The sequence below is a fragment of the Heteronotia binoei genome, chromosome 7 (assembly GCF_032191835.1).
Source record: "Heteronotia binoei isolate CCM8104 ecotype False Entrance Well chromosome 7, APGP_CSIRO_Hbin_v1, whole genome shotgun sequence".
Taxonomy (NCBI): domain Eukaryota; kingdom Metazoa; phylum Chordata; class Lepidosauria; order Squamata; family Gekkonidae; genus Heteronotia; species Heteronotia binoei.
Genome location: NC_083229.1, coordinates 117,849,542 through 117,872,543, shown reverse-complemented (window position 1 = coordinate 117,872,543; position 23,002 = coordinate 117,849,542). Strand labels below are relative to the sequence as shown.

Below are 23,002 nucleotides of genomic sequence, written 5' to 3'. Positions count from 1 at the left end.
GCAGCCATGTCTGTCACTGTCTCCTGCCCCACTGCTCGCTGAGCCCTAACAGTGCATTAATATCCTTGCCTGGCATCCCAAGTGATCACTTGGATCAATTGGCCCTGGTTTGCCCAATATACTTCAAAGGACTACTCTGAGGATGAAATGAGACAACTCTATGGTCCAAGGCCTTTGTAGGAAGGGTTGGACACCTGGGAGATTTTCCTTCTGAGCAATGGGGTGTATTTCACATAACACTGTGGTGTAATATGCTGTCTAGTATGAGGTAATTTGTTATGAGGGAGTTATCCTCACAAGCACAGGGCGTTAATATTGAATATTTAAATTGTGTCCTTATTGTAGATATTTTGGATTTCAAAATGGCCTCGTCCCTCAGCGAATCAAATGCAAAATTTGCCCTTCACTTTTACCAGAAGCTGAGCCAGGCCAAACCCTGTGGGAACCTCTTGTTTTCTCCTGCAAATCTCACAAGTGCCCTGGGCCTTCTCCTTTATGGAGCTAGGGGCAGCACAGCACACGAAATAGAAAAGGTAAGCACCATTAACCCTGACATTATATTAAGTCTTCTGCATTCGGCGAGAAAGATGACGTCCGTTTGTACCTGTGGAGGTTTCTTCACAAGGCTGATGGATTTTCATTCTGTATAGCTAAATGTGGTGCCTTCCAAGGAGACAGATCAAGATTGGAAGCCGTGTTGGTCTGTAGCAGTCGAAATGAGCAAGAGTCCAGGAACACCTTAAAGACCACAGCTTTTTTTGTAGCAGGAACTCCTTTGCATATTAGGCCACACCTCCCTGATGTAGCCAATCCTCCTGGATCTTTCAGTAGGCCCTGTATGAAGAGCCCTGTAAGCTCTTGGAGGATTGGCTACATCAGGGGGCATGGCCTAATATGCAAAGGAATTCCTGCTACAAAAAAAAGCCCTTTTAAAAACTAACAAAATTTGTGGCAGTGACCAGTGACTCATGAAATCTCCTACCCTGCCACAAATTTTGCTATTCCTTAAAGTGCCACTAGAAGAAGAAGAAGAAGATATTGGATTTATATCCCATCCTATACTCTGAATCTCAGGCTGATTCTGCACTCACCTTGGTCTGGGGCAGGCTTCCGTTTGCGCGTGGAGCAAGGTGGCAATTTCACACCAGTTGCTCCACGCCGCCATTTTGCGCGGGGCAAACCTGTGATTTGCCCTGCCACAGTGTAAACCTGTTTTTTCAGGTTTACACTGCGGTGGGGCAAATCGCAGGTTTGCCCTGCGCAAAATGGCGGCGCGGAGCAACTGGTGCGAAATCGCCAGCTTGCTCCGCACAGAAATGGAAGCCTGCCCTGGACCAAGGTGAGTGCGGAATCAGCCTCAGAGCGGTCACAATCTCCTCTACCTCCCCCCCCCCCCTCAGACACCCTGTGAGGTAGGTAGGGCTGAGAGAGCTCTTACAGCAGCTGCCCTTTCAAGGACAACTCTAGCGAGAGCTATGACTGACCCAAGGCCATTCCAGCAACTGCAAGTGGAGGAGTGGGGAATCAAACCCGGTTCTCCCAGATAAGAATCCGTGCACTTAACCACTGCACCAAACTAGCTCACTGTTGTTCATTTCTACTGCTACAGATTGACACAGCTACCCGTCTTGATCTGATATGAAATACAAGATGATGTCATCGCAGTGCACATTGGAATAGATTAAATTCCTGTCCTGTTTCTAAAGTTACGTTTGCGCTTCACGTTTGCCGCAGGCCAACTCTATTTTCCGTGTGCACAATAGTTCTGCATTATGACACACATGTACTCATTATCATTTGACTAGAGTTACAGCAAGTGAACATTCAATCTGTGTCCAGTGCACAGTGCACTTGATTTTTCTTTATCTGGGCATTGAGTAATTCTCATGTTCCAGTCCACACATGTGGGATTCAAACCCCAATTCGTCTAGGTACTGGTCCCTGGTTGAATTCATAAAGTGATTGCACGTTGGCTCTTTCTTACAAACAGATGAGTGTACATACCAGCAGAATGTTTGTGCATTCACTGTAACATGTGAACTGGAGTGAAGAAGAAATCAGTTTGGGCATGATTTCAACACCAGTGTGCTGCCACTATAACACACCACATTGTACCTTGCTGAAAATGTACCACATTTTCCACTTTCATCTTTTGTTTCATTTGTGCCATAGCATAAAAAAAAGTTTCTTGTTGAAGGTACACACACACACACACAATAAATACTTCAGCTGAATTATAGTACAAGAGGATGCCCAACGTCGCTGAATATATTGAAACTGAAATGAATACTAGCACCAAAACGGTTTTAAATTGTTTTAAATGGTTTAACTGCTATTATCAATTGTCAAAACTTCAACGTTTATTCATTGTTTTATTGTTTGAGTCTTGATGGTCGTGAGCCACCCTGAGCCTGCTTCGGCGGGGAGGGCAGGATATAAATCCAAGGAATAAATAAAATAAAATATATATTAGGGGTGGCTAAACTTGCTTAGCGTAAGTACTACATAGAATAAATGTCAGATGTTTGAGAGCCGTAAGACAAGAACAAATATTACACGCAAGTCTTTGTTAAAATTTGCAATACTTTTCTTGCACAGAAGGATAAAATACATACATAATCAATCGACAACGCAACCATGCTAGAAGGAGACTTTGAAAAAAACCAAATGGAGAGGGACGGTGGCTCAGTGGTAGAGCATCTGCTTGGGAAGCAGAAGGTCCCAGGTTCAATCCCTGGCATCTCCAAAAAAGGGTCCAGGCAAATAGGTGTGAAAAACCTCAGCTTGAGACCCTGGAGAGCCGCTGCCAGTCTGAGAAGACAATACTGACTTTGATGGACCCAGGGTCTGATTCAGTATAAGGCAGCTTCATATGTTCAAAAACAAAACAAAAGCTGGGAATCAGTCCCTATAAGACTAGGGAAAAGTTAGGCAATTTTTTTTTTTTGGCACCAGTGGGAGAAAGAAACACACACATGCAATATAAATCACTCACCACCATTTGCATCATTATGCATCTCTCTTTGCCTTGGCACCAAGGTAAATACAGCTCCTCGAAGAGCTATGAAACTAAGGGGGAACCCTGCACTGCCCTCTTTGGTTCCATCCCTCCTTCCAGTGGCTCCTTCAGCTCTTGCACTCTCCCCCCTCCCGCCCCACATTAGGTCCCCAGGTGACCTCTGTGGTGGAGGAGAAGAGCTTGCAATCCTGCCTATCTCCTCCTCCTTCCCTGCTTCACACCTGGTGGCAATAGTCACCCACCTATGGGTCAGTGCTCAGAGGCTGACTGAGCTCCCAATGCTAAGCATGCTTACTTGAGAGTAAGCCGGCATTAAGTTCCTCCTCGATTTTTGGGAGCTGCACAATATGTGTGAAAGAGCTGCATGTAGCTCCTGAACAGCAGTTTGGCCACCCCTGATTTATAATACATACATTGCTGAAGATATATACACATTTATTTTTATTTTAATAATAATAATAAACTTTTATTTATACCCCGCCCTCCCCACCTGGGCAGGCTCAGGGCGGCTAACAAGACATGTGTTAGATTGATATCCCACCCTTTCTGCAAGTGAGATATAGACCGATTTTGCGCAAGGCTTGTTCTGGCGGAGAGCCAGTTTGGTGTCGTGGTTAAGTGTGCGGACTCTTATCTGGGAGAACCCGGTTTGATTCCCCACTCCTCCACTTGCACCTGCTGGAATGGTCTTGGGTCAGCCATAGCTCTGGCAGAGGTCGTCCTTGAAAGGGCAGCTGCTGTGAGAGCCCTCTCCAGCCCCACCCACCCCACAGGGTGTCTGTTGTGGGGGAGGAAGGTAAAGGAGATTGTGAGCCGCTCTGAGACTCTTTGGAGTGGAGAGCGGGATATAAATCCAATATCTTCTTCTTCTACTTCTGGGTGGAGAGCCCTTTTGCTCCCGGGGCTTCTCTCCGTTTTCGCACAAGTTGCCCCGCAGCTGCGAATTGGCGCGGTGCTCTTCTGCAGCAAGCAAGATCCTCTTCCAAGCGGTTTCTGCTTGCTGCAGGAGAACGGTGCACCGGCTTGCAGCTCTGGGCCTACTTGTGCAAGAACCGGGAACTTGTGCAAGCCCCAGGAGCAAAAGGGCTCTCCACCTGGAACAAGTCCTAGTGCGAAAACGGCCATACATTACATTATACTTCTAACAGCTGGATAGATGGTAAACAAGAGTCACAGCAAATTAATAATACCGACTCTCTGCATGGGCAGATGCAATAGGTGGCTTTCAGCAGGGAGGTCAAATGGCTAATTGGGCATCCAATGCCTCAACCGAAAGCCTAGGCTCTTGACCCTTGACACCTGCACCAACAGTGCTCCATTGAAAGTTGGGAGCCTGATTCTCAAACCTACCCATCCCTGGCTCAAACTTGATCTTCGATGGATTAAGTTTCAGACAGCTTTGGTGTAACCCCCCAGCCACAGCTTATAAGGCCCTGCCCAGATTTTTCTGGGGTGGAGTCTGGCTGGCCAACCATCAACAGATAGAGCTGGGCAGGGGTGGAATTCTAGCAGGAGCTCCTTTGCATATTAGGCCACATGCCACTGAGGCTCTTTTTTGCAAGCTCTTGGGGGATTGGCTACATCAGGGGCGTGTGGCCTAATATGCGAAGGAGCTCCTGCTAAAATTCCACCCCTGGAACTGGGTGCCATCAGCATACTGGTGACAGCCCAGCCAAAGTCTCTGTACCAACTAAGTGAGGGGGCGCATGTAAATGTTCAAAAGCATTGGCAAGAGGATTACCCATTATGGCACTCCACATTCACTGGGTATCACTGGGAGACCATCTAACTAAGTGCCACCCTTTGCCCCCAACCATAGGGAAATGAAGAAAACCATTGTAAGGTAGTCCCCCTAATTCCTACGTTGGTGAAGCAGTGAGTCATTAGATCATAACTGATCAAGTTAAACACTGCTATCAGATCAAGAAGTAGCAGCAGCATTGCCCCACCCGATCCAGATGTCTCCTGAAGTTATCCATGAGGGTGACCAGCTTAGTCTCTGTCCTGTGGCCAGGGCAGAAACCAGACCAGAATGGGTCCAGGATAGATGCATCATCCCGGAAAGCCTGAAGTTGCTCAGCTGCCACTTTCTCAACTGCCTTTCCCGGGAATGACAACTGGAAAGAGAGGGTTGAAATTGGAAATTAAGGTGGGTAGACCACCGAGTACCATTGCCCATTGATATGCAACCATCTTGGTGTAGAGCCAGTTTGGTGTAGTGGCTAAGTGTGCGGACTCTTATCTGGGAGAACCCGGTTTGATTCCCCACTCCTCCACTTGCACCTGCTGGAATGGTCTTGGGTCAGCCATAGCTCTGGCAGAGGTTGTCCTTGAAAGGGCAGCTGCTGTGAGAGCCCTCTCCAGCCCCACCCACCCCACAGGGTGTCTGTTGTGGGGGAGGAAGGTAAAGGAGATTGTGAGCCGCTCTGAGACTCTTTGGAGTGGAGAGCGGGATATAAATCCAATATCTTCTTCTTCTACTTCTGGGTGGAGAGCCCTTTTGCTCCCGGGGCTTCTCTCCGTTTTCGCACAAGTTGCCCCGCAGCTGCGAATTGGCGCGGTGCTCTTCTGCAGCAAGCAAGATCCTCTTCCAAGCGGTTTCTGCTTGCTGCAGGAGAACGGTGCACCGGCTTGCAGCTCTGGGCCTACTTGTGCAAGAACCGGGAACTTGTGCAAGCCCCAGGAGCAAAAGGGCTCTCCACCTGGAACAAGTCCTAGTGCGAAAACGGCCATACATTACATTATACTTCTAACAGCTGGATAGATGGTAAACAAGAGTCACAGCAAATTAATAATACCGACTCTCTGCATGGGCAGATGCAATAGGTGGCTTTCAGCAGGGAGGTCAAATGGCTAATTGGGCATCCAATGCCTCAACCGAAAGCCTAGGCTCTTGACCCTTGACACCTGCACCAACAGTGCTCCATTGAAAGTTGGGAGCCTGATTCTCAAACCTACCCATCCCTGGCTCAAACTTGATCTTCGATGGATTAAGTTTCAGACAGCTTTGGTGTAACCCCCCAGCCACAGCTTATAAGGCCCTGCCCAGATTTTTCTGGGGTGGAGTCTGGCTGGCCAACCATCAACAGATAGAGCTGGGCAGGGGTGGAATTCTAGCAGGAGCTCCTTTGCATATTAGGCCACATGCCACTGAGGCTCTTTTTTGCAAGCTCTTGGGGGATTGGCTACATCAGGGGCGTGTGGCCTAATATGCGAAGGAGCTCCTGCTAAAATTCCACCCCTGGAACTGGGTGCCATCAGCATACTGGTGACAGCCCAGCCAAAGTCTCTGTACCAACTAAGTGAGGGGGCGCATGTAAATGTTCAAAAGCATTGGCAAGAGGATTACCCATTATGGCACTCCACATTCACTGGGTATCACTGGGAGACCATCTAACTAAGTGCCACCCTTTGCCCCCAACCATAGGGAAATGAAGAAAACCATTGTAAGGTAGTCCCCCTAATTCCTACGTTGGTGAAGCAGTGAGTCATTAGATCATAACTGATCAAGTTAAACACTGCTATCAGATCAAGAAGTAGCAGCAGCATTGCCCCACCCGATCCAGATGTCTCCTGAAGTTATCCATGAGGGTGACCAGCTTAGTCTCTGTCCTGTGGCCAGGGCAGAAACCAGACCAGAATGGGTCCAGGATAGATGCATCATCCCGGAAAGCCTGAAGTTGCTCAGCTGCCACTTTCTCAACTGCCTTTCCCGGGAATGACAACTGGAAAGAGAGGGTTGAAATTGGAAATTAAGGTGGGTAGACCACCGAGTACCATTGCCCATTGATATGCAACCATCTTGGTGTAGAGCCAGTTTGGTGTAGTGGCTAAGTGTGCGGACTCTTATCTGGGAGAACCAGGTTTGATTCCCCACACTCTTCCACTTGCAGCTGCTGGAATGGCCTTGGGTCAGCCATCGCTCTGGCAGAGGTTGTCCTTGAAAGGGCAGCTTCTGGGAGAACTCTCTCAGCCCCACCCACCTCACAGGGTGTCTGTTGTTGGGGGGGAAGATATAGGAGATTGTAAGCCACTCTGAGTCTCTGAAATTCAGAGTGGAGGGCGGGATATAAATCCAATCATCATCATCATCATCATCATCATCATCATCATCATCATCATCATCATCATCTTCTTCTTCTTCTTCTTCTTCTTCTTCTTCTTCTTCTTCTTCTTCTTCTTCTTCTTCTTCTTCTTCTTCTTCTTCTTCTTCTTCTGTAATAGGTCTATATTATTTAATAATGAAAACTCTCTAAAATTCCGTGTTAGGTTCTTCGTTGGGAGACGAAGGAAGAAAGCAGAAAGAAAAAACAGAACCAATCTCCACACTCTGATACCAAACCGGCACCATCTTCACCATATCCTCAGCAGGTAGGGATATATGAGCATAAGAAGGTCCCCACTGCATCAGACCAATGGCCCAATAGTCCAGTATCCCATTTCCAACACTGGCCAACCAGATACCTGGAATGCACACATTATGACAAACACCGTTCCCTTGTTGTTGGGCCACTCCTGTTGTTGCTGGGCCACTCCTGTTGTTGTTGGGCCACTCCTGTTGTTGCTGGGCCACTCCTGTTGTGGTGTTGTTAACCCACTCCTGGCAACTGATTTTCAGAGTTCTTTGAACCTGAAAATTCTGTGTAAGCATTGTCGCTAGTAACTGTTGATAAAGCTATCTTGTCCAACCACCTGCTCAATGCAGAATCTGTCTTGAGCATCCCTGACAAGGCTTTGTCCAGCTGCTGCTTAAAGTCAGCCAGTGAGGGGGAGCTCACCACCTCCCTAGGCAGCTGATTCCACTGTTGAACAACTCTTACTGTAAAAAAGTTTCTCCTAATATCCAGCTGGTACCTTCTTCCCCTCCTCCAGTGGCAGTGAAAAGGAGAAAGGCTCTGCAAAGGCTCAAGAACATTCTTTGAGCACTCCTGGGTGCCTAACATCTGGCCCATTCAATGCAGCCAGGTGCTTCTTAACTAGTTTGGTGTAGTGGTTAACTGCGTGGACTCTTATCTGGGAGAACAGGGTTTGATTTCCCACTCCTCCACTTGCACCTGCTAGAAATGGCCTTGGGTCAGCCACAGCTTTTGTAGGAGTTGTCCTTGAAAGGGCAGCTGCTGTAAGACCTCTCTCAGCCCCACCCACATCACAGGGTGTCTTGTGACCGCTCTGAGACTGAGAATCAGACTATAGGGCAGGATATAAATCCAGTATCATCACCATCACCATCTCCATCACCTTCTTCTTCTTCTTCCATGTCAACCAGCATCCCAGATGCCGTGCCTCACCTACTACCATCTAGATGAGCCTGTACTCTTCTTTGGGGGGTGGGGGGGGAACTGAGGCAAAATAGGCATTAAGCCTTTCTGCTTTCTCTCTGTCCTCTGTCAACGTTTCTCCATTTTCACCCAACAGTGGGCCCAACGCCTCTTTTATTTTACTTTGGTCCTCATATATCTGAAGAAGATATTCTTGTTGTAGTGAGCCTCCCTGGCCAGCTTTAGCTCACCGTGAGCTTTAGCCTCTCTGATGACTGATCTACGATGCCTAGCAGCCTGCAGATACTCTTCCTTTTTCTCCCTTAGCACATCACGAAGTTCTCTGCTCACCCGCATTGGCTTTTGGGATCCCCTACCATATTTCCTTTTTATGGCTTGAGCTGCAAGAACTCTTATTTTGGGAGAGCCCACGTCTCACTTCCTCCTTTCCTTTCCAGGAGTCTTGCCCGTGGAATGATTCTCTTCATGCCTCTGATCTTATTAAAGTCTGCCCTATTGACATCTAACATACATGTGTGGCTACAAACTTCCTTGGTCCCTGTTGTGTCTGTGAACTAAAGTATGGATATCAATGGCGTTCCTGCCTGGCTCATTGGAGCCTGAAGGACTGAGCTTGGGGACTCAGGAACAATCGGCAGGAGGATCCAAATCCCTGCTGCCCTGCACCAATCACGGGCCCCCTGCTGGTCTGAATGATCCAATAACGTGCTGGCGCGGGAGCCCTGAGTTGTATATAGTTGGCCCCGTTGGCCCAGTTCTCCAGTCTTAGAGTGCAGCCCTATACTATGCTGTGCTATAATAAAGAGCTACGATCACTACTACCTCGCCTCTTCCTTTGTGTTGAACCCCACTCTATTATAGTCCCCCACAGCAAAAGGAATTCTAGCAGGACGTGGTCACTTCCCGCTAAGGTACCCACCACCTTCACCCCATCTACCATCTCTTACATTTTGGTCAATATTAAGTTGAGTATGGCTGAGCCCCTCGTAGGTTCCTCCGCCATTTCATGAAGGAAGTTGTTGGCCGTACAGGTCAGGAACAGGCATGACTGGGTTTTTTGCAGAGTTTCTCTTCCAGCACACATCAAGGAAGTTGAAGTCACCCATAACTACCAGGTCATGTTGTCTGGATACCCTGTCAAGCAGTTCAAGGAGGGCAGCATTCACCTCCTCATCCTGGTCAGGAGGTCTGCAGCAGACTGCAACCACAATATTGTTTGTCCTCCCTTCCCTTATCTTCACCCAGATACTTTCCACTGGGTTGTTGCCCTCCTCCTCCAGTATTTCCTCCCTAGTTTCCCCCCCTGCTTGCAGCCCTCTCAGCCTGCACGCACAGCCAGCAACTGAGCTGCTCTTTGCCTGAATTGCCTGGTACGGCTGCTGCTGGCGTCGTCGCCAAGTTTGCCTCTCTCTACCTCTCCCCTGCAGCTTTGTCAATGGGGCTTTTGAGAACCTGCCTACAGGCTGCAGTGGGGGCCATGGGCGGAAGGGCAGGTGCTCCAATGCAGAGATAATTTGCAAGGGCACCCCCTTGATTTTGACTGCTTAGGGTCCTCCATAGGGTTTAATCCGGCACTGCTCCACTTCCTTGATTTCGTGGGGAGTATTAATCCTTTCCTTTGGGCTCTGAACCTTCTCCTCGAAGAGTCCTATCAACTTATAATTCTGACCACTGTAGTCCATCTTGTCCTCAGAGAGAAAGACAAACATGGCACACTCTCTTATTTAGGTAAAGATTTGCTACCCAAGTAGCAAATTATGACTTTCCTGGGGATTCAAAGCTTTGAAGATTTAGATAGTCTCCTGGTAGCTAGGATATTTCAGTAACTTCAACATGGAAGCCCCCCCCCCCCCCCATCATGGCTGGTTGTCCAAGAACCTCAATTTAATTCGTAATATTGTATTTCAACTTAGAAAACAAACAAAAATCATGTTTTGTAGTACTGAACTTATTGTTTTATTAATAGAATGTTCTTGAGTGTGAATGTGAGCAGCCTGAAGGTAACCATACTGAATTCCACAAAATCCTGGCCAGCCTCAATACAGCCACCACAAACTATGACCTAAGCTTTGCCAGTCGTCTCTATGGAGATGACTCCATCACTTACAACCAGGTAGGTTGCGCTTAGATATTGTTCGTTTCCAAATATGTTGTGTGGACATTAGTGAAAGAATTTGATTGTCAGATGAATCAGAGCACAGCAACCCCAGTTATCCTACAGTTGTCTCTGCCAACAGATTGCTAGACAGTAAGAGCATCCAGAAACCAAACAGTTTTGGAGCTTTATATTGGGATAGATAGATACATATGAATATGTGGCTCTTGGACATATATTGTGTGGTTCTTGAAGCTTCCACTGCCCCTTTGGCCAATTGGCCAGCTTGCCAAAGGCATTTCTTTCTTTAAGTCACTTCTCCAAGCCAAGCCAGCCAGCAGCTTGGAGAATTCATTTAAAGTTAAACTTGTTCTATCTCCCTCCCTCCAGCCAGCAGCTTGGAGAATTCATTTAAAGTTAAACTTGCTCTCCCTCCCTCCCTCCCTCCCTCCCTCCCTCCCTCCCTTCCTTCCTTCCTTCCTTCCTTCCTTCCTTCCTTCCTTCCTTCCTTCCTTCCTTCCTTCCTTCCTTCCTTCCTTCCTTCCTTCCTCCCTTCCTTCCTTCCTTCCTCCCTCCCTTCCTCCCTATCTGCCTACCTACCTACATCTGATGCTCATGTCTTGCAGCTCTCAAACATCTGACATTTATTCTATGTGGCTCTTATGTTAAGCAAGTGTGGCCACCCCTGATATATTTATCACAAAAAGGCTTCACAGTGCTGGGATGTATTTCTTTCTTTCAGGGGTCCCTTTTAGCCGAGAAGCTCATTACCACAAGCCAAGTAGCACGAGAGCAGTGAATATCAGGGTTGCATGCCTTAACCATACCATAACAACATTGAAAAATCTTTGCCTTCCTTGAATTCTGCTCTTTCTTACTTCCATAATATCATTTATGCACAGGCTAATTAAGCTATGGTTTAGGGCCTCAGACTGAGTGGCTTGAAATTTCCATTTTATTTATTTTTTGGTGATGCTACGAGGTTTTATAATCTTGACACAGTGCAGGGCTTCAGCATGTCTTCATTTAGCCCTGCTTGACTTTGCATAATTTATTCTGTGATATGATTATTTGATTTTGATAGGGCTTTTTTTGTAGCAGGAACTCCTTTGCATATTAGGCCACACACCCCTAATCAGTGTTCCCTCTAAGCTGCAGAGTCTTGTGAGCAAAAATTCTACTTTGTGAGCTACAGGCATTAAAGTTGTGAGCTACGGCATGAATTATTGTGCTCTGGGGTCATCCTTCCTGAGCTAATACAAAAAAGTGTGAGCTGGAGGCTAAAAATCTGTGAGCTAGCTCATGCTAACTCAGTTTAGAGAACACTGCCCCTGATGTAGCCAATCCTCCAGGAGCTTACAGTAGGCCCTGTACTAAGAGCCCTGTAAGCTCTTGGAGGATTGGCTACTTCAGGGGTGTGTGGCCTAATAGGCAAAGGAGTTCCTGCTACAAAAAAGCCCTGTTGATAGTTGAGCCATATAGCTAAAAGTTTCTTGAAGAGAGGAGGGCAAAACTCTAATATATACTGTGCAAAACTGAGTTTGATTTATCAAAATATTATTTCAACATCTCCTCATCCACACAGGAATTTGTGTTCTGTGCAATGAAGCTGTATCTGACACAAGTCAGCAATGTTGACTTTCAAAATGCTCCAGAAGAATTCAGGAAGATTATAAACACATGGGTTGAAGTCCAGACGCATGGTATGAACAAATTCTCCATCAGCTGCTCATCCCTGAGTTGTTGGCTTATATATATATATATATAAATATTAAAAGCCACTGTGATTTAGCAGTTGAAAAATCTCTGGTATGGCTTAATCGGTTCTGCATTTTTAATGGATACACAGTAAACGTCCTCCCCAGCTTGCCAGTTCATCCCTCAGATTTGTATAACTTTGACCAGAGGGCCCAGGAATCACCAGAGGGCCAGGGATCCCGAAGAGCCATTTGGAACCGTTCCGGGTCCATTTGGCTCCGCGGGCGAGCCAAAATAGGCTCGGCACCTAAGCAGGTTCGGGGTGGGGCGTTCACACGAGCCCTAAGGGCGCGGTGGTCCGACCATGGCACAGCTTCTATAGTTATATCGTCCACCACAACCCTGGCTGCAAAGATCAAGTCTGTGTGATCAAGCCACTGTGATTTAGCAGTTGAAAAATCTCTGGTATGGCTTAATCGGTTCTGCATTTTTAATGGATACACAGTAAACGTCCTCCCCAGCTTGCCAGTTCATCCCTCAGATTTGTATAACTTTGACCGATTTTCCACTCACTTTACGCCGCTCTCACGTTCCTCTTCTCAGTGGGGCTTCCTTCCGATTTCACACTCTCTGCCCTGGGGCTGCAGCAAGCATCGGTGTTTTCGTGCAGCAAACAGAAACTGGTTTTTAGCAGTTTCTGTTTGCTGCGCCAAAACGCTGATGTTACTTGCAGCTCCGGGGCAGATAGTGTGAAATCGGAAGGAAGCCCCGCTGAGAAGAGGAACGTGAGAGCAGCGTAAGATGAGTGGGAAATCGGTCACAAACAAATGGTGGCAGAGGACGCTTCCATGATGATAGATCCAGGTGGGTAGCAGTGTTCCTTCTAAGCTGAGTTAGTGGGAGCCTCTGGCTCACACATTTTTTTGTCTTAGCTCAGGAAGAATGGCCTACAAAGTTTGATTCAGGATGTGAACTTCCGTGTGCACGCACGCACTCTTTGTCAAACACTTTGTCAAACAGGACAAACACCTGTTTGACAAAGTGGGCATGCACACGAAAGCTCACATCCTGAACACTGCTCCCTCTAAGCTGAGTGAGCGTGAGCTAGCTCTCAGATTTTTAGCCTCCAGTTCACAGATTTTTATCTTCGCTCAGGAAGGATGACCCCAGAGCACCATAATTTATGCAGCAGCTCACAATTTTAATACCAGGAACTCACCAAGTAGAATTTCTGCTCACAAGACTCTGCAGCTTAGAGGGAACATTGATCCTGAATCAAACTTTGCTGGTCTGAAAGGTGCTATTGAACTCTAACTTTGTCACAGAGGACACTCCCGTAAATCGTATTTCCTCTTTATACATTACCCGTGTGGTACATAAAGTATGTGCATCTCTTCATGCTCAACGAGCAGGGCTCTTTTTCTAGCAGGAGCTTCTCTGGCCTAATATGCAGGGGGCGTGGCCTAATATGCAGAGGAGCTCCCGGTAGAAAAAAAGCCCTGGCAATGAGATATGCGAACTCACCACAGGGAAGATGTGCACTGCACGCAAAGCATATACTATAGAAGACATGAGTCTCTTCCATTTCCTTGTCACCCCTAGTATAGAATGTCGAAAGACTCCTGAGACGCAAAACCTGGTGTTTTCTTATCTGATCGTTTGACATAAACTAGCTTGGAGCGTACAGCAAAACAGAATGAATGTACATTTCTTTTAAGGCATCATGAAGAATCTCTTGCTCAAGAAAAACGTCACTTCTCTAACTCAACTGCTCCATGTGAATGCCCTCTACTTCAAAGGACAATGGGATGCGCAGTTTGACAAGCGGCTCACCAAAGAAAGTCCCTTTCATGTGAACGAGGTAGGTTCGATTAATGTATTTGCCTAGTACATTTGCATCTGCTGTGTGAAAGGGGCCCTTCACCCAGTAAACAGATGTCCCAATCCTATAGCATCTGGGAGAGTTTTCTGGCACAGGTCCCCTCTGCTGGCCTTCTGCTATCACGTCGCCCTCTTAGGAGATGCCTCCCCAAGGCATATTAGGTCACACATCTAGGGCTCTTTTTCTAGCAGGAGCTCCTCTGCATATTAAGCCACGCCCCCCTGATGTAGCCAATCCTTCAAGAGCTTAGAGGGTTATTAGTACAGGGCCTACTGTAAGCTCCAGGAGGATTGGCTACACCAGGGGGTGTGGCCTAATATGCAGAGGAGCTCCTGCTAGAAAAAGAGCCCTGCACACACCCCTGATGTAGCCAAGCTTCCAAGAGCTTACAAGGCTCTTTTTTGTAAGCTCTTGGAGGATTGGCTACATCAGGGGGTGTGGCCTGATATGCAAAGGCGCTCCTGCTAGAATTCCACTCCTGCCAAGGCCTCAGAATGGGTCAAGGAGGGAGTTCAGTTTCGATGTTTGTCATCCAGACTAGGATGCTTCCTCCACACATAAGAAATCTCTTCTAGCCACTTTATCCTTTGCTGACAGGAGACCCTCCTCTTAAAAAGGCTGGGCTTGACCCCTCCCATGCCCAATCACCTTCCCTCTCAACTGACAACCAACCCATCAGGTGTGCTGAAGAACCTCCAGACCTCCATAACCCTGTGATTCTCCAAGCCTATCACTCCTGCCGCCACCCAGCCTCAGCTCCTGACCTCCAGCATCCTCTGCACTTCCCCTGTCACTTAGGATGGGGCTGAGAAAGTCCTCCACCAGGAATCACCCGATCATTCTCTTGTTCTTAGGGTTTCCAGCCTCCTACAGGGGGCGGGGTTTCCCCTGGTTTTGGGGCCTCCAGCCTGCTGGCATGGAGCTGGCCACTGAGAGGATCCCCACCCCCAAAAACCTGTCAACGCCCGATGTGCCCAGTGCCATGACATCACCTGGCAGTGATGTCATCATACTGGGCACATAACGCATGGAACACCCTAAGATTCAGGTAAATGATACAGTGCCCTGCATTTTAATTTTTTCCACATCAGTTTCCATCTTCCCTTAACATGGTTGTTACTTCCTATGACTGCTACACGATAGCATCTGATTCTTTAACTCTGACTCGCTGTTTGTTACAGATGACCTATAATACCGTGGATCTGATGCATCGCAAAGGCCAGTATAGGACGGGCAACATTGAATTACGCGACATGCGCGTTCAGGTGCTCGAAATCCCCTACAAGGATAACGAACTGAGTATGTTCATATTCTTGCCAGATGACTGCAGTTCAGAATGCCTTCAACAGGTAACAAGGGCCTGTGTGATCCTTTTTCCTCAGCTTTCTGGTTCTGATTCGGAACGTTCTGATTCTGAACATTCTGATTCTGAACATTCTGTTTCTGAACATTCTGATTCTGAACATTCTATTCTGAACGTTCTGATTCTGAACGTTCTGATTCTGAACATTCTGTTTCTGAACATTCTGTTTCTGAACATTCTGATTTTGAATTTCCCACGAATTCCAAAGAATGCAAAAAAGAGCCCAAAGGTTCATATAATCCACTGTACTGTTTCTTTTTTTAATGTAAAAACAATTTTTATTATTCTACAACATATTATATCACTATTTTATTTACTTCTCTCAAATAAAAGTCAATATGTTGCATCACATTTCCACCTCCCCTCCTCCCTTTCCCCAATGTTACTTACAATATAAAAGCAATAAAGGTAATTTAACATTAAAAAAAACTGTTTAAAAAGAAAAAAGGAACTTATACTTCTTTATGGTTACCTCATTCGATTAATGATCCAATGTATTACTAAATTAAGTCATATTATCTATCTTATTATAATCTTTTAAGAAAGAACAAAATATTTTCTCATACTCTCATTTTAACTATCATTCTTGTCGCAGTAAATTAAAAATAGCTGATTAACAAGTTATTCATTATCAAATATCACCAAGTGTCCTTTCACTCTCCAATGTTCTTCCACGTAGTTCTGAAACTTTCACCATTCATTATTAAATTTTTCCATATCAAGTTCCTTTAGTGTTCTTGTTAATTTGTCCATTTCACTCCAGTGCATAGTTTTCATAACCCAGTCCCATTTTTCTGGAATTTTATTTTGCTTCCACAACTGCGCATACAATGTCAGTGCAGCTGAAAGCATGTACCAAAGTAATGTTCTGCCTTGCTTTGGAAAATTTTCTATTTGTAATCTCAACAAAAAGATTTCTGGTGTCTTCTTCACTTTGTATCCCAAAATCTTTGACATTTCTTGCTGGATCATTTGCCAATATTGTACAGCCCTTTCACAAGTCCACCACATATAGCAGTAGGACCCTTCATGTTTTTTACATTTCCAACATCGATCAGACATCTGATTATTTGGTTTCTCGACAGTTTTTTTTGGTGTCATATACCATCTATACAACATTTTGTAACAATTTTCTTTTATGTTATTACATGTCGATATTTTCATAGAGTTCTTCCACAAATATTCCCATTGTTCCATCTGAATTTCCTTGTTTATATTAATTGTCCACTTTATCATTTGAGATGTTACCACTTCTTCCTTTGTAGACCATTTCAGTAACAGTTTATATACTCTTGAGATCTATTTTACGTCCTCACCAAACAGCATTTTCTCCATTTCTGTTTGTTCTTGTCTTATTCCTTCATTCCTAATATCCTGCTTCAGCAGACTTTTAATTTGTAACCATTGAAACCAATTAAATTTATAATCCAATTCTTCCACTGATTTTAATTCTGCTTTGCCTCCTTGTATTTTTAACAATTGTTTATATGGTAACCATTTCTCTTCTTCAATATCCGAATATAACTTTATTACTTCCGTTGGCACAATCCACAATGGTTTCCTCTCATCTCCATATTTTTGGTATTTCAACCAAGTTTTAAGCAAACTACTTCTTACATAATGATGTGAGAAAAAACCATCCATTTTACTTTTCCCATAGCACAAATATGCATGCCAACCAAAAACCTTTCCATGGCCTTCTAATATTAATAATTTTCTGTTTAATAACACTATCCAATCCTTAATCCATACCAAAAAAACTGTATCATGATATAGTCTTAAATCCGGTACTAGGGAGCCTCCCCTTTCTCTAGCGTCTGTCAGGATCATCTTAATTCTTGGTTTCTTGCTAGCCCATATAAATGCCGAAAGTTTCCTCTGCCATTTATGAATTTGTTTATCTTCTTTCACTATTGGTATAGTTTGAAACAAGAACATTATTCTTGGTAATACATTCATTTTTATTGCCGATATTCTATCCAGGATAGACAAATTCAACTTATTCCATTTTTGTAAGTCCACCTCAATTTTCTGCCAAAGCTTTTCATAGTTGTTTTTAAATAAGTTAATATTCTTTGTTGTAATTTCTACTCCTAAATACTTTACTTTAGAGGCCACTTCACAGTTTGTTAAATTTTGTAATTCCATTTGCTTAGATTTTGACATATTTTTACACAACATTTTTGTTTTCTCTTTATTTACATAAAAACCTGCCAGATCACCATATTCTTTTATTTTTGGTGTAACTTGAGTTGGGTTTTCATTTATAAACATTACATCATCTGCAAACGCTCTGTATTTGTAAGAAAAGCCTTTTAATTTCAAACCCTCTGTCTCCTTATCTTCTTGAACTTGCATAAGCAGTATTTCCAGCGTCATTATAAATATCAAAGGGGATAGAGGGCATCCTTGTCTTGTTCCTTTACAAATTGCTATTTTCTCTGTCAAATCTGCATTAATACAAAGTCTTGCTTGTTGGTCAGTATATATTGCCTTTACCATTCTAACAAAGTCTTCACCCAATCCCAATTTCTCCATTACTGCAAACATGAAGTCCCAATGAACATTGTCAAAAGCTTTCTTTGCATCAGCGAAAAGCAAAGCTACTTCTTTTTCAGGATGTTTTTCATAATATTCTATTATATCTATTACAGTTCTGATATTTTCTCTTAATTGCCTTCTGGGGAGAAACCCTGCTTGTTCCTCTTTAACAAAACTATTAAAATGCTGCTTCAGGTGTTCCGCTAAAATTCTAGCATATATTTTGTAGTCATTATTTAGCAATGAAATCGGTCTGTAGTTTTTTACATTAGTCACATCTCTGACTTCTTTTGGTATCAACGAGATTACTGATTCCTTTCAAGTATTAGGTATCTTCCCATCTATTCTTATAATGTTCATCAATTTCTGAAGTTTTGGAAATAGAGTTTCTTTAAGAACTTTATAATATCTTGCTGTAAAACCGTCAGGACCCGGAGCCTTCCCTGGCTTCATTGAGTTAATTGCCACTTCAATTTCTTCCTTACCAATTGGGTCGTTTAAGATCTTTTTCATATTGTCCGTTAGGGGTTTAACATTAATTTCCTGTAAATAGGCATCTATTTGCTCTTTTTCCCCCACATGACTTTTATACAAATTTGCATAATACTTATAAAACTCTATTTGCTCTTTTTCCCCCACATGACTTTTATACAGATTTGCATAATACTTATAAAACTCTCTTTTGATTCCTTTCTGGTCAACAATTTTTTTGTTGCCCAAACTAATTTTATTAACAATTTTATTTTCTCTTTTTCTTTTTCTTTGCCAGGCCAAGTATTTTCCAGCTTTATTTGCACTCTCAAAAGATTTTTGTTGAATCCTTTTTAAGTTCCATTATACTTCTTTATTTAACAAGTGTCTTAGTTGGTCCTGTAGAATTCCAATTTCTTTTAAAATCTTCTTTTCCCCTGGTCTCTTTATAAACTCTCTCTCCTTCTTAATCTCCTTCTGTATGTCTGTCATTTGTTTCTCTTTAGCTTTTCTGTCTTTATTATTCAATGTGATTAAAATACCTCTCATCACTGCTTTATAAGCATCCCACACTGCTTGATATTGAATGTTCTCATTTTCATTTACTTGGAAAAAGGCTTTAGTCTCTTTTTGCAGAGATTCTACTACCCCATCTTTCTGTAGTAAATCTTCATTTATTCACCATCTTAAAGTCTATTTGGTAGGTTTCACAGACTGCATTATTGGATTATGATCTGCTCTTATTTTTGGAAGAATCTCTATTTTTTTTGTTGTAAGTCCCAATTTTTTTGTACTCTATAACATATCAATCCTTGAGAAAGAGTTATGTCGAGCTGAGAAGAAGGTATAGTCTCTAACTGTAGGATTTTTCTCCCTCCAAATGTCTACAAGATTTTCTTGCTTGGCTAATTCAAAAAAAGACTTTGGTAGTTTACCTTCATTATTATTCTTCCCAGATCTGTCCAAAATATTTTTACCATTAAAGTCTCCCATTAACATGATTTGCTCATATGTCTCTTGATCAAGTTGCTGCATAATGTCCTTGAAAAAAGAATCTTTTGCTCCATTAGGAGCATACAGTCCCAATAGAAAAGTCTTGTGGTTCATCATCACTTGCACTGCAATATATCTACCATTATCGTCCTTAAATATCAACTTTGGTTCCAATTCCTGTTTTACATAAAAAACCACGCCTCTTTTTTTCTCCTTAGCCAATGAAAAAAATTCCATACCAAATTGCTTAATCCACAAATATTTGTAATCCAATCGTTTAATATGTACTTCTTGTAGACACATTATGTTACATTTTTGCTTCCCAATCCAATGAAAAGTTGCCTTTCTTTTTTGTGGTGAATTATGTCCATTTACATTCCAAGAAAATAATTTGTAATCCATCATGGATTTCTATTTTAATCTGAACCTCCAAATTCTTTATTCTCCACCAAAAACTTCTCCATCTCCTGAGTGCTTGTAATGGCAATCCTCTTCCCCTTGTATTAAAAAACCAATCCTTCTGGGAGAATCCATCAGTATCTCATTTGACTCTCTCTCAATTGCTCAGTCAGTTTTTTATATAATCTTGGTAATCTTGGTAATTTTATATAATCTTGGTAATTCTTTCATAATTCTAACATCACTGCCTTCCACAATCAGCTTGCCTTTATACTGTTTACTTAGAATCCTTCCCACCAAGTCTCTTGTTACACATCTCACTACCACATCTCTTGGTAGTTTATTTTTCCTTGCATATTCTGAATTGACCCTGTAAATACAGTCATAAAAGTAATTAGTCTCCTCAGGATCATCTCCAACATATTCAGCAATAATCCTTATTATGTATTTCCTTAAATCACCATCCTTTTCAGGCACACCACTCAAACATATCTGATTTTCCATTGATTTGCAGTCCTGCAGTCCTGCTTTGTCCTGCAATTTTTTAATAGTAGAATCCACTGTATTAATTCTTCCATCATGGTCTTTCACTTTCTGTTCCACCTCTTGGATTTTTTTGGATACTGATTTAAACTCTTTACTGAGAACTTCTGTATCTTTTTTAAATTCCTTCTTACAATCACTTATAGAATCTTTAATCCATTTAGACAATCTAGCTTCCATGGCATCCATCTGTTCTTTTTTATCAGCCTTTTTGCCCTCTTCTAATGTCTTGGATCTTGTCTGTAATGGTTTTTGGACTGACATTACTGCCTTCCCATTATAAATATAGGCTTTACAATTGAAGTCACCAAGTTCTTTTTAAATGGCCTAGTCTTATAGATTAGGGCATGCCGTTTCAGAAAAGCCCAAAATCGCTGTCCTCCTATGCCCTTGGGTCCAGATATTAATTTTTAAAAAGTTATAATTTCTCAGAATGGTGCTTGATGTTTCTCTATGGTTTAGTCCTAGAGGGGCTTAAAAAAACATGTAGTTTTCCCTTCCCTTGATGGCCTCTTCCGCCCACACTTGCCACAAGTCTTGTTATCTATGGTTGTGAAGTCTCACGATATTCCCAGACGTCATTTCCTGTAATGACTTGTTGATCTGCAGTTCTTCCACTCTTGGGTGGAGTGACCACAAAAATTTCAAACAATATCAGCTTTTGCCTTTTTTAAGCCTTATATCTGTTTAACTCAGTCCAAGATTTTCCCCTCCTCCTTCTTCTTTATTATTACAAGTTGTTTATGTGTCCAGAACTTTGTTTGCCTTCCAAATATTTTCCAATTTAGTCCCGGAGCAACAGATAAAAATCTCTTTACCTTTGAAGTCCCAATATCAAACACACTGGTCTGTTTCTCATCCACGATTAATTAGCCCTTAAGAAGCTTGGCACACGTTGAATTTATGTCGATTTAATGACCCCAGATACCCTCTATAGGCATTGGAAGCGGTTCTTCTCCGGAGACTCTTCAAAGCCAAAAAGAACCCCCCCCCCTGGGATTTCTCGTTAGCCAAAGTGCCTCTCCTCAGAACTTTAAGCATATCTTGGTCATCATCTTGCCTAGATGATGTAGACAGCAGGTATTAAAACACCTTCTCTGTCCAGAATAGAGGGTCTGGTGAGCTCCCCCACTGGAAAGCTCGTCAATTCTCCATGAAATCCAAACCGGAAGCCGTAATCCACTGTACTGTTCCAATGCTAGCCAGACAGATGCCACAGGCAGGGCATAAAGTGAACCGTTCTTCTGAGTTCGTTCCAAGTCTTTTGTGTCTAGTTAGATGTATATGGATTCTGAACACAGCATTTCTTTTTAGATATCATGGCCACTGCCCTGACTTGGATAGCTCAAGCCAGTCAGTCTCATCAGATCTCAGAAGCTAAGCAACATCAGCCTTGTCTAGTAAATGCAGGGCTTTTTTTTTTGAGCAGGAATGCACAGGACCACAGTTCTGGCTGGCTTGGCACCAGGGGTATGCAAATGAGTTCCTGCTGGGCTTTTTCTACAGAAAGGCCCTTATGGAACTGAACAAAAATGTTACTTTCATTTTTTTTTGTTTTTATAAAAAAAATTAAGATCTTTAATTTCAAGCTGTGTTCCTATAATCTACACGTACTTCCACTATGTAATCGTGCATTCATAGTGCCAGTTTGGTGTAATTATTAAGTGTGCTGACTCTTATCTGGGAGAACTGGGTTTGATTCCCCACTACTCCACTTGCAGCTGCTGGAATGGCCTTGAAAGGGCAGCTGCTGTAAGAGCTCTCTCAGCCTCACCTACCTCAGAGGGTGTCTGTTATGGGGGAGGAAGGTAAAGGAGATTGTAAGCCACTCTGAGATTCAGAGTGAAAGGCAGGGTATAAATCCAATATCTTCCTTCTTCTTCACCAATAATATACATAAAGAACTTTATTGCTCATAGTCCTTCTGTCGACACTGAAATGAATGAGTTCTGTGCTGTAAAGGTACATCTTTTTATTACTGACTTAGAAATCAGAATGAGTTTTCCCACAGATCTAGTGAAAGAGATCTGTTTTACTAACTTGCCATGGTTTTAATTCTTCTTACACATTTGTCTCATAGCTAGAGGAAGTGCTTACCTATGAGAAGGTAGCAGAATGTATCTGTCAAGCACAACTTAAACTGGAAGAGGTCGAAGTGGCCATTCCCAAAATCAAGATGGAGAAGGAAATTCTAGCCTCCCAAATTTTGGAAGTTCTCGCTGTGACTCAAGTGTTGGATCCCAAGATGGCCGACTTAACTGGAATAACACTGACGGAAGACGTGGCATTGAGTGAGATTGTCCACTGCACTTCTCTGGAAATCGACGAAGAGGGTGGTGAGGAGCCGCACTGCCTGAAAGACGGGGATCCGAATCACCCAGAGTGTGTGCAGTTTGTGGCTGACCACCCTTTCTTCTTCTTTGTGTTGCACAATAGCACTGGCAGCATCCTGCTCCTGGGCCGGTTTATTAAACCTGAAAGGAAGTATGGTTTCCATTAACAATCCCGGAATCATGAAAACAGGACAGGAAAAAAAAATATGTTTGCAAAATTACTTCCCCCCCTTTTCCTTTTAATAGTTACAGAGGTCTAGCCCTTAAAGTGGGTAATGCCCAGGCCTCAGATTCATCAGGAGCTCACAGGAGCACAGCTCCTGAACTTTTCTGATGGTTTCCCCTCTTCCTCCCCACCTACCTTGTCCATTGAATAGTAGGGGCAG

At 43.6% G+C, this 23,002-nt stretch overlaps 1 protein-coding gene across 1 annotated transcript; it reads left to right on the top strand.

Moving 5' to 3' along the window:
* Nucleotides 1-362: 362 nt before the first annotated feature.
* On the top strand, nucleotides 363-22,783 carry LOC132575561 (leukocyte elastase inhibitor-like). Its single transcript, XM_060244367.1, has 6 exons — nucleotides 363-533; nucleotides 10,265-10,411; nucleotides 11,979-12,096; nucleotides 13,810-13,952; nucleotides 15,155-15,322; nucleotides 22,364-22,783. The coding sequence occupies exons 1-6, from the start codon at nucleotides 363-365 to the stop codon at nucleotides 22,781-22,783; spliced, it is 1,167 nt and encodes a 388-aa protein (XP_060100350.1).
* The last annotated feature ends 219 nt before the right edge of the window (nucleotides 22,784-23,002 follow it).

Bases quoted from the DNA above. Each gene is read 5' to 3' on its own strand.
- LOC132575561 (XM_060244367.1), top strand. From the start codon at position 363: ATGGCCTCGTCCCTCAGCGAATCAAATGCAAAATTTGCCCTTCACTTT. The intron at 534-10,264 runs GTAAGCACCATT...TTTTATTAATAG, and splicing joins CAGCACACGAAATAGAAAAG to AATGTTCTTGAGTGTGAATG. The intron at 15,323-22,363 runs GTAACAAGGGCC...TTTGTCTCATAG, and splicing joins GTTCAGAATGCCTTCAACAG to CTAGAGGAAGTGCTTACCTA.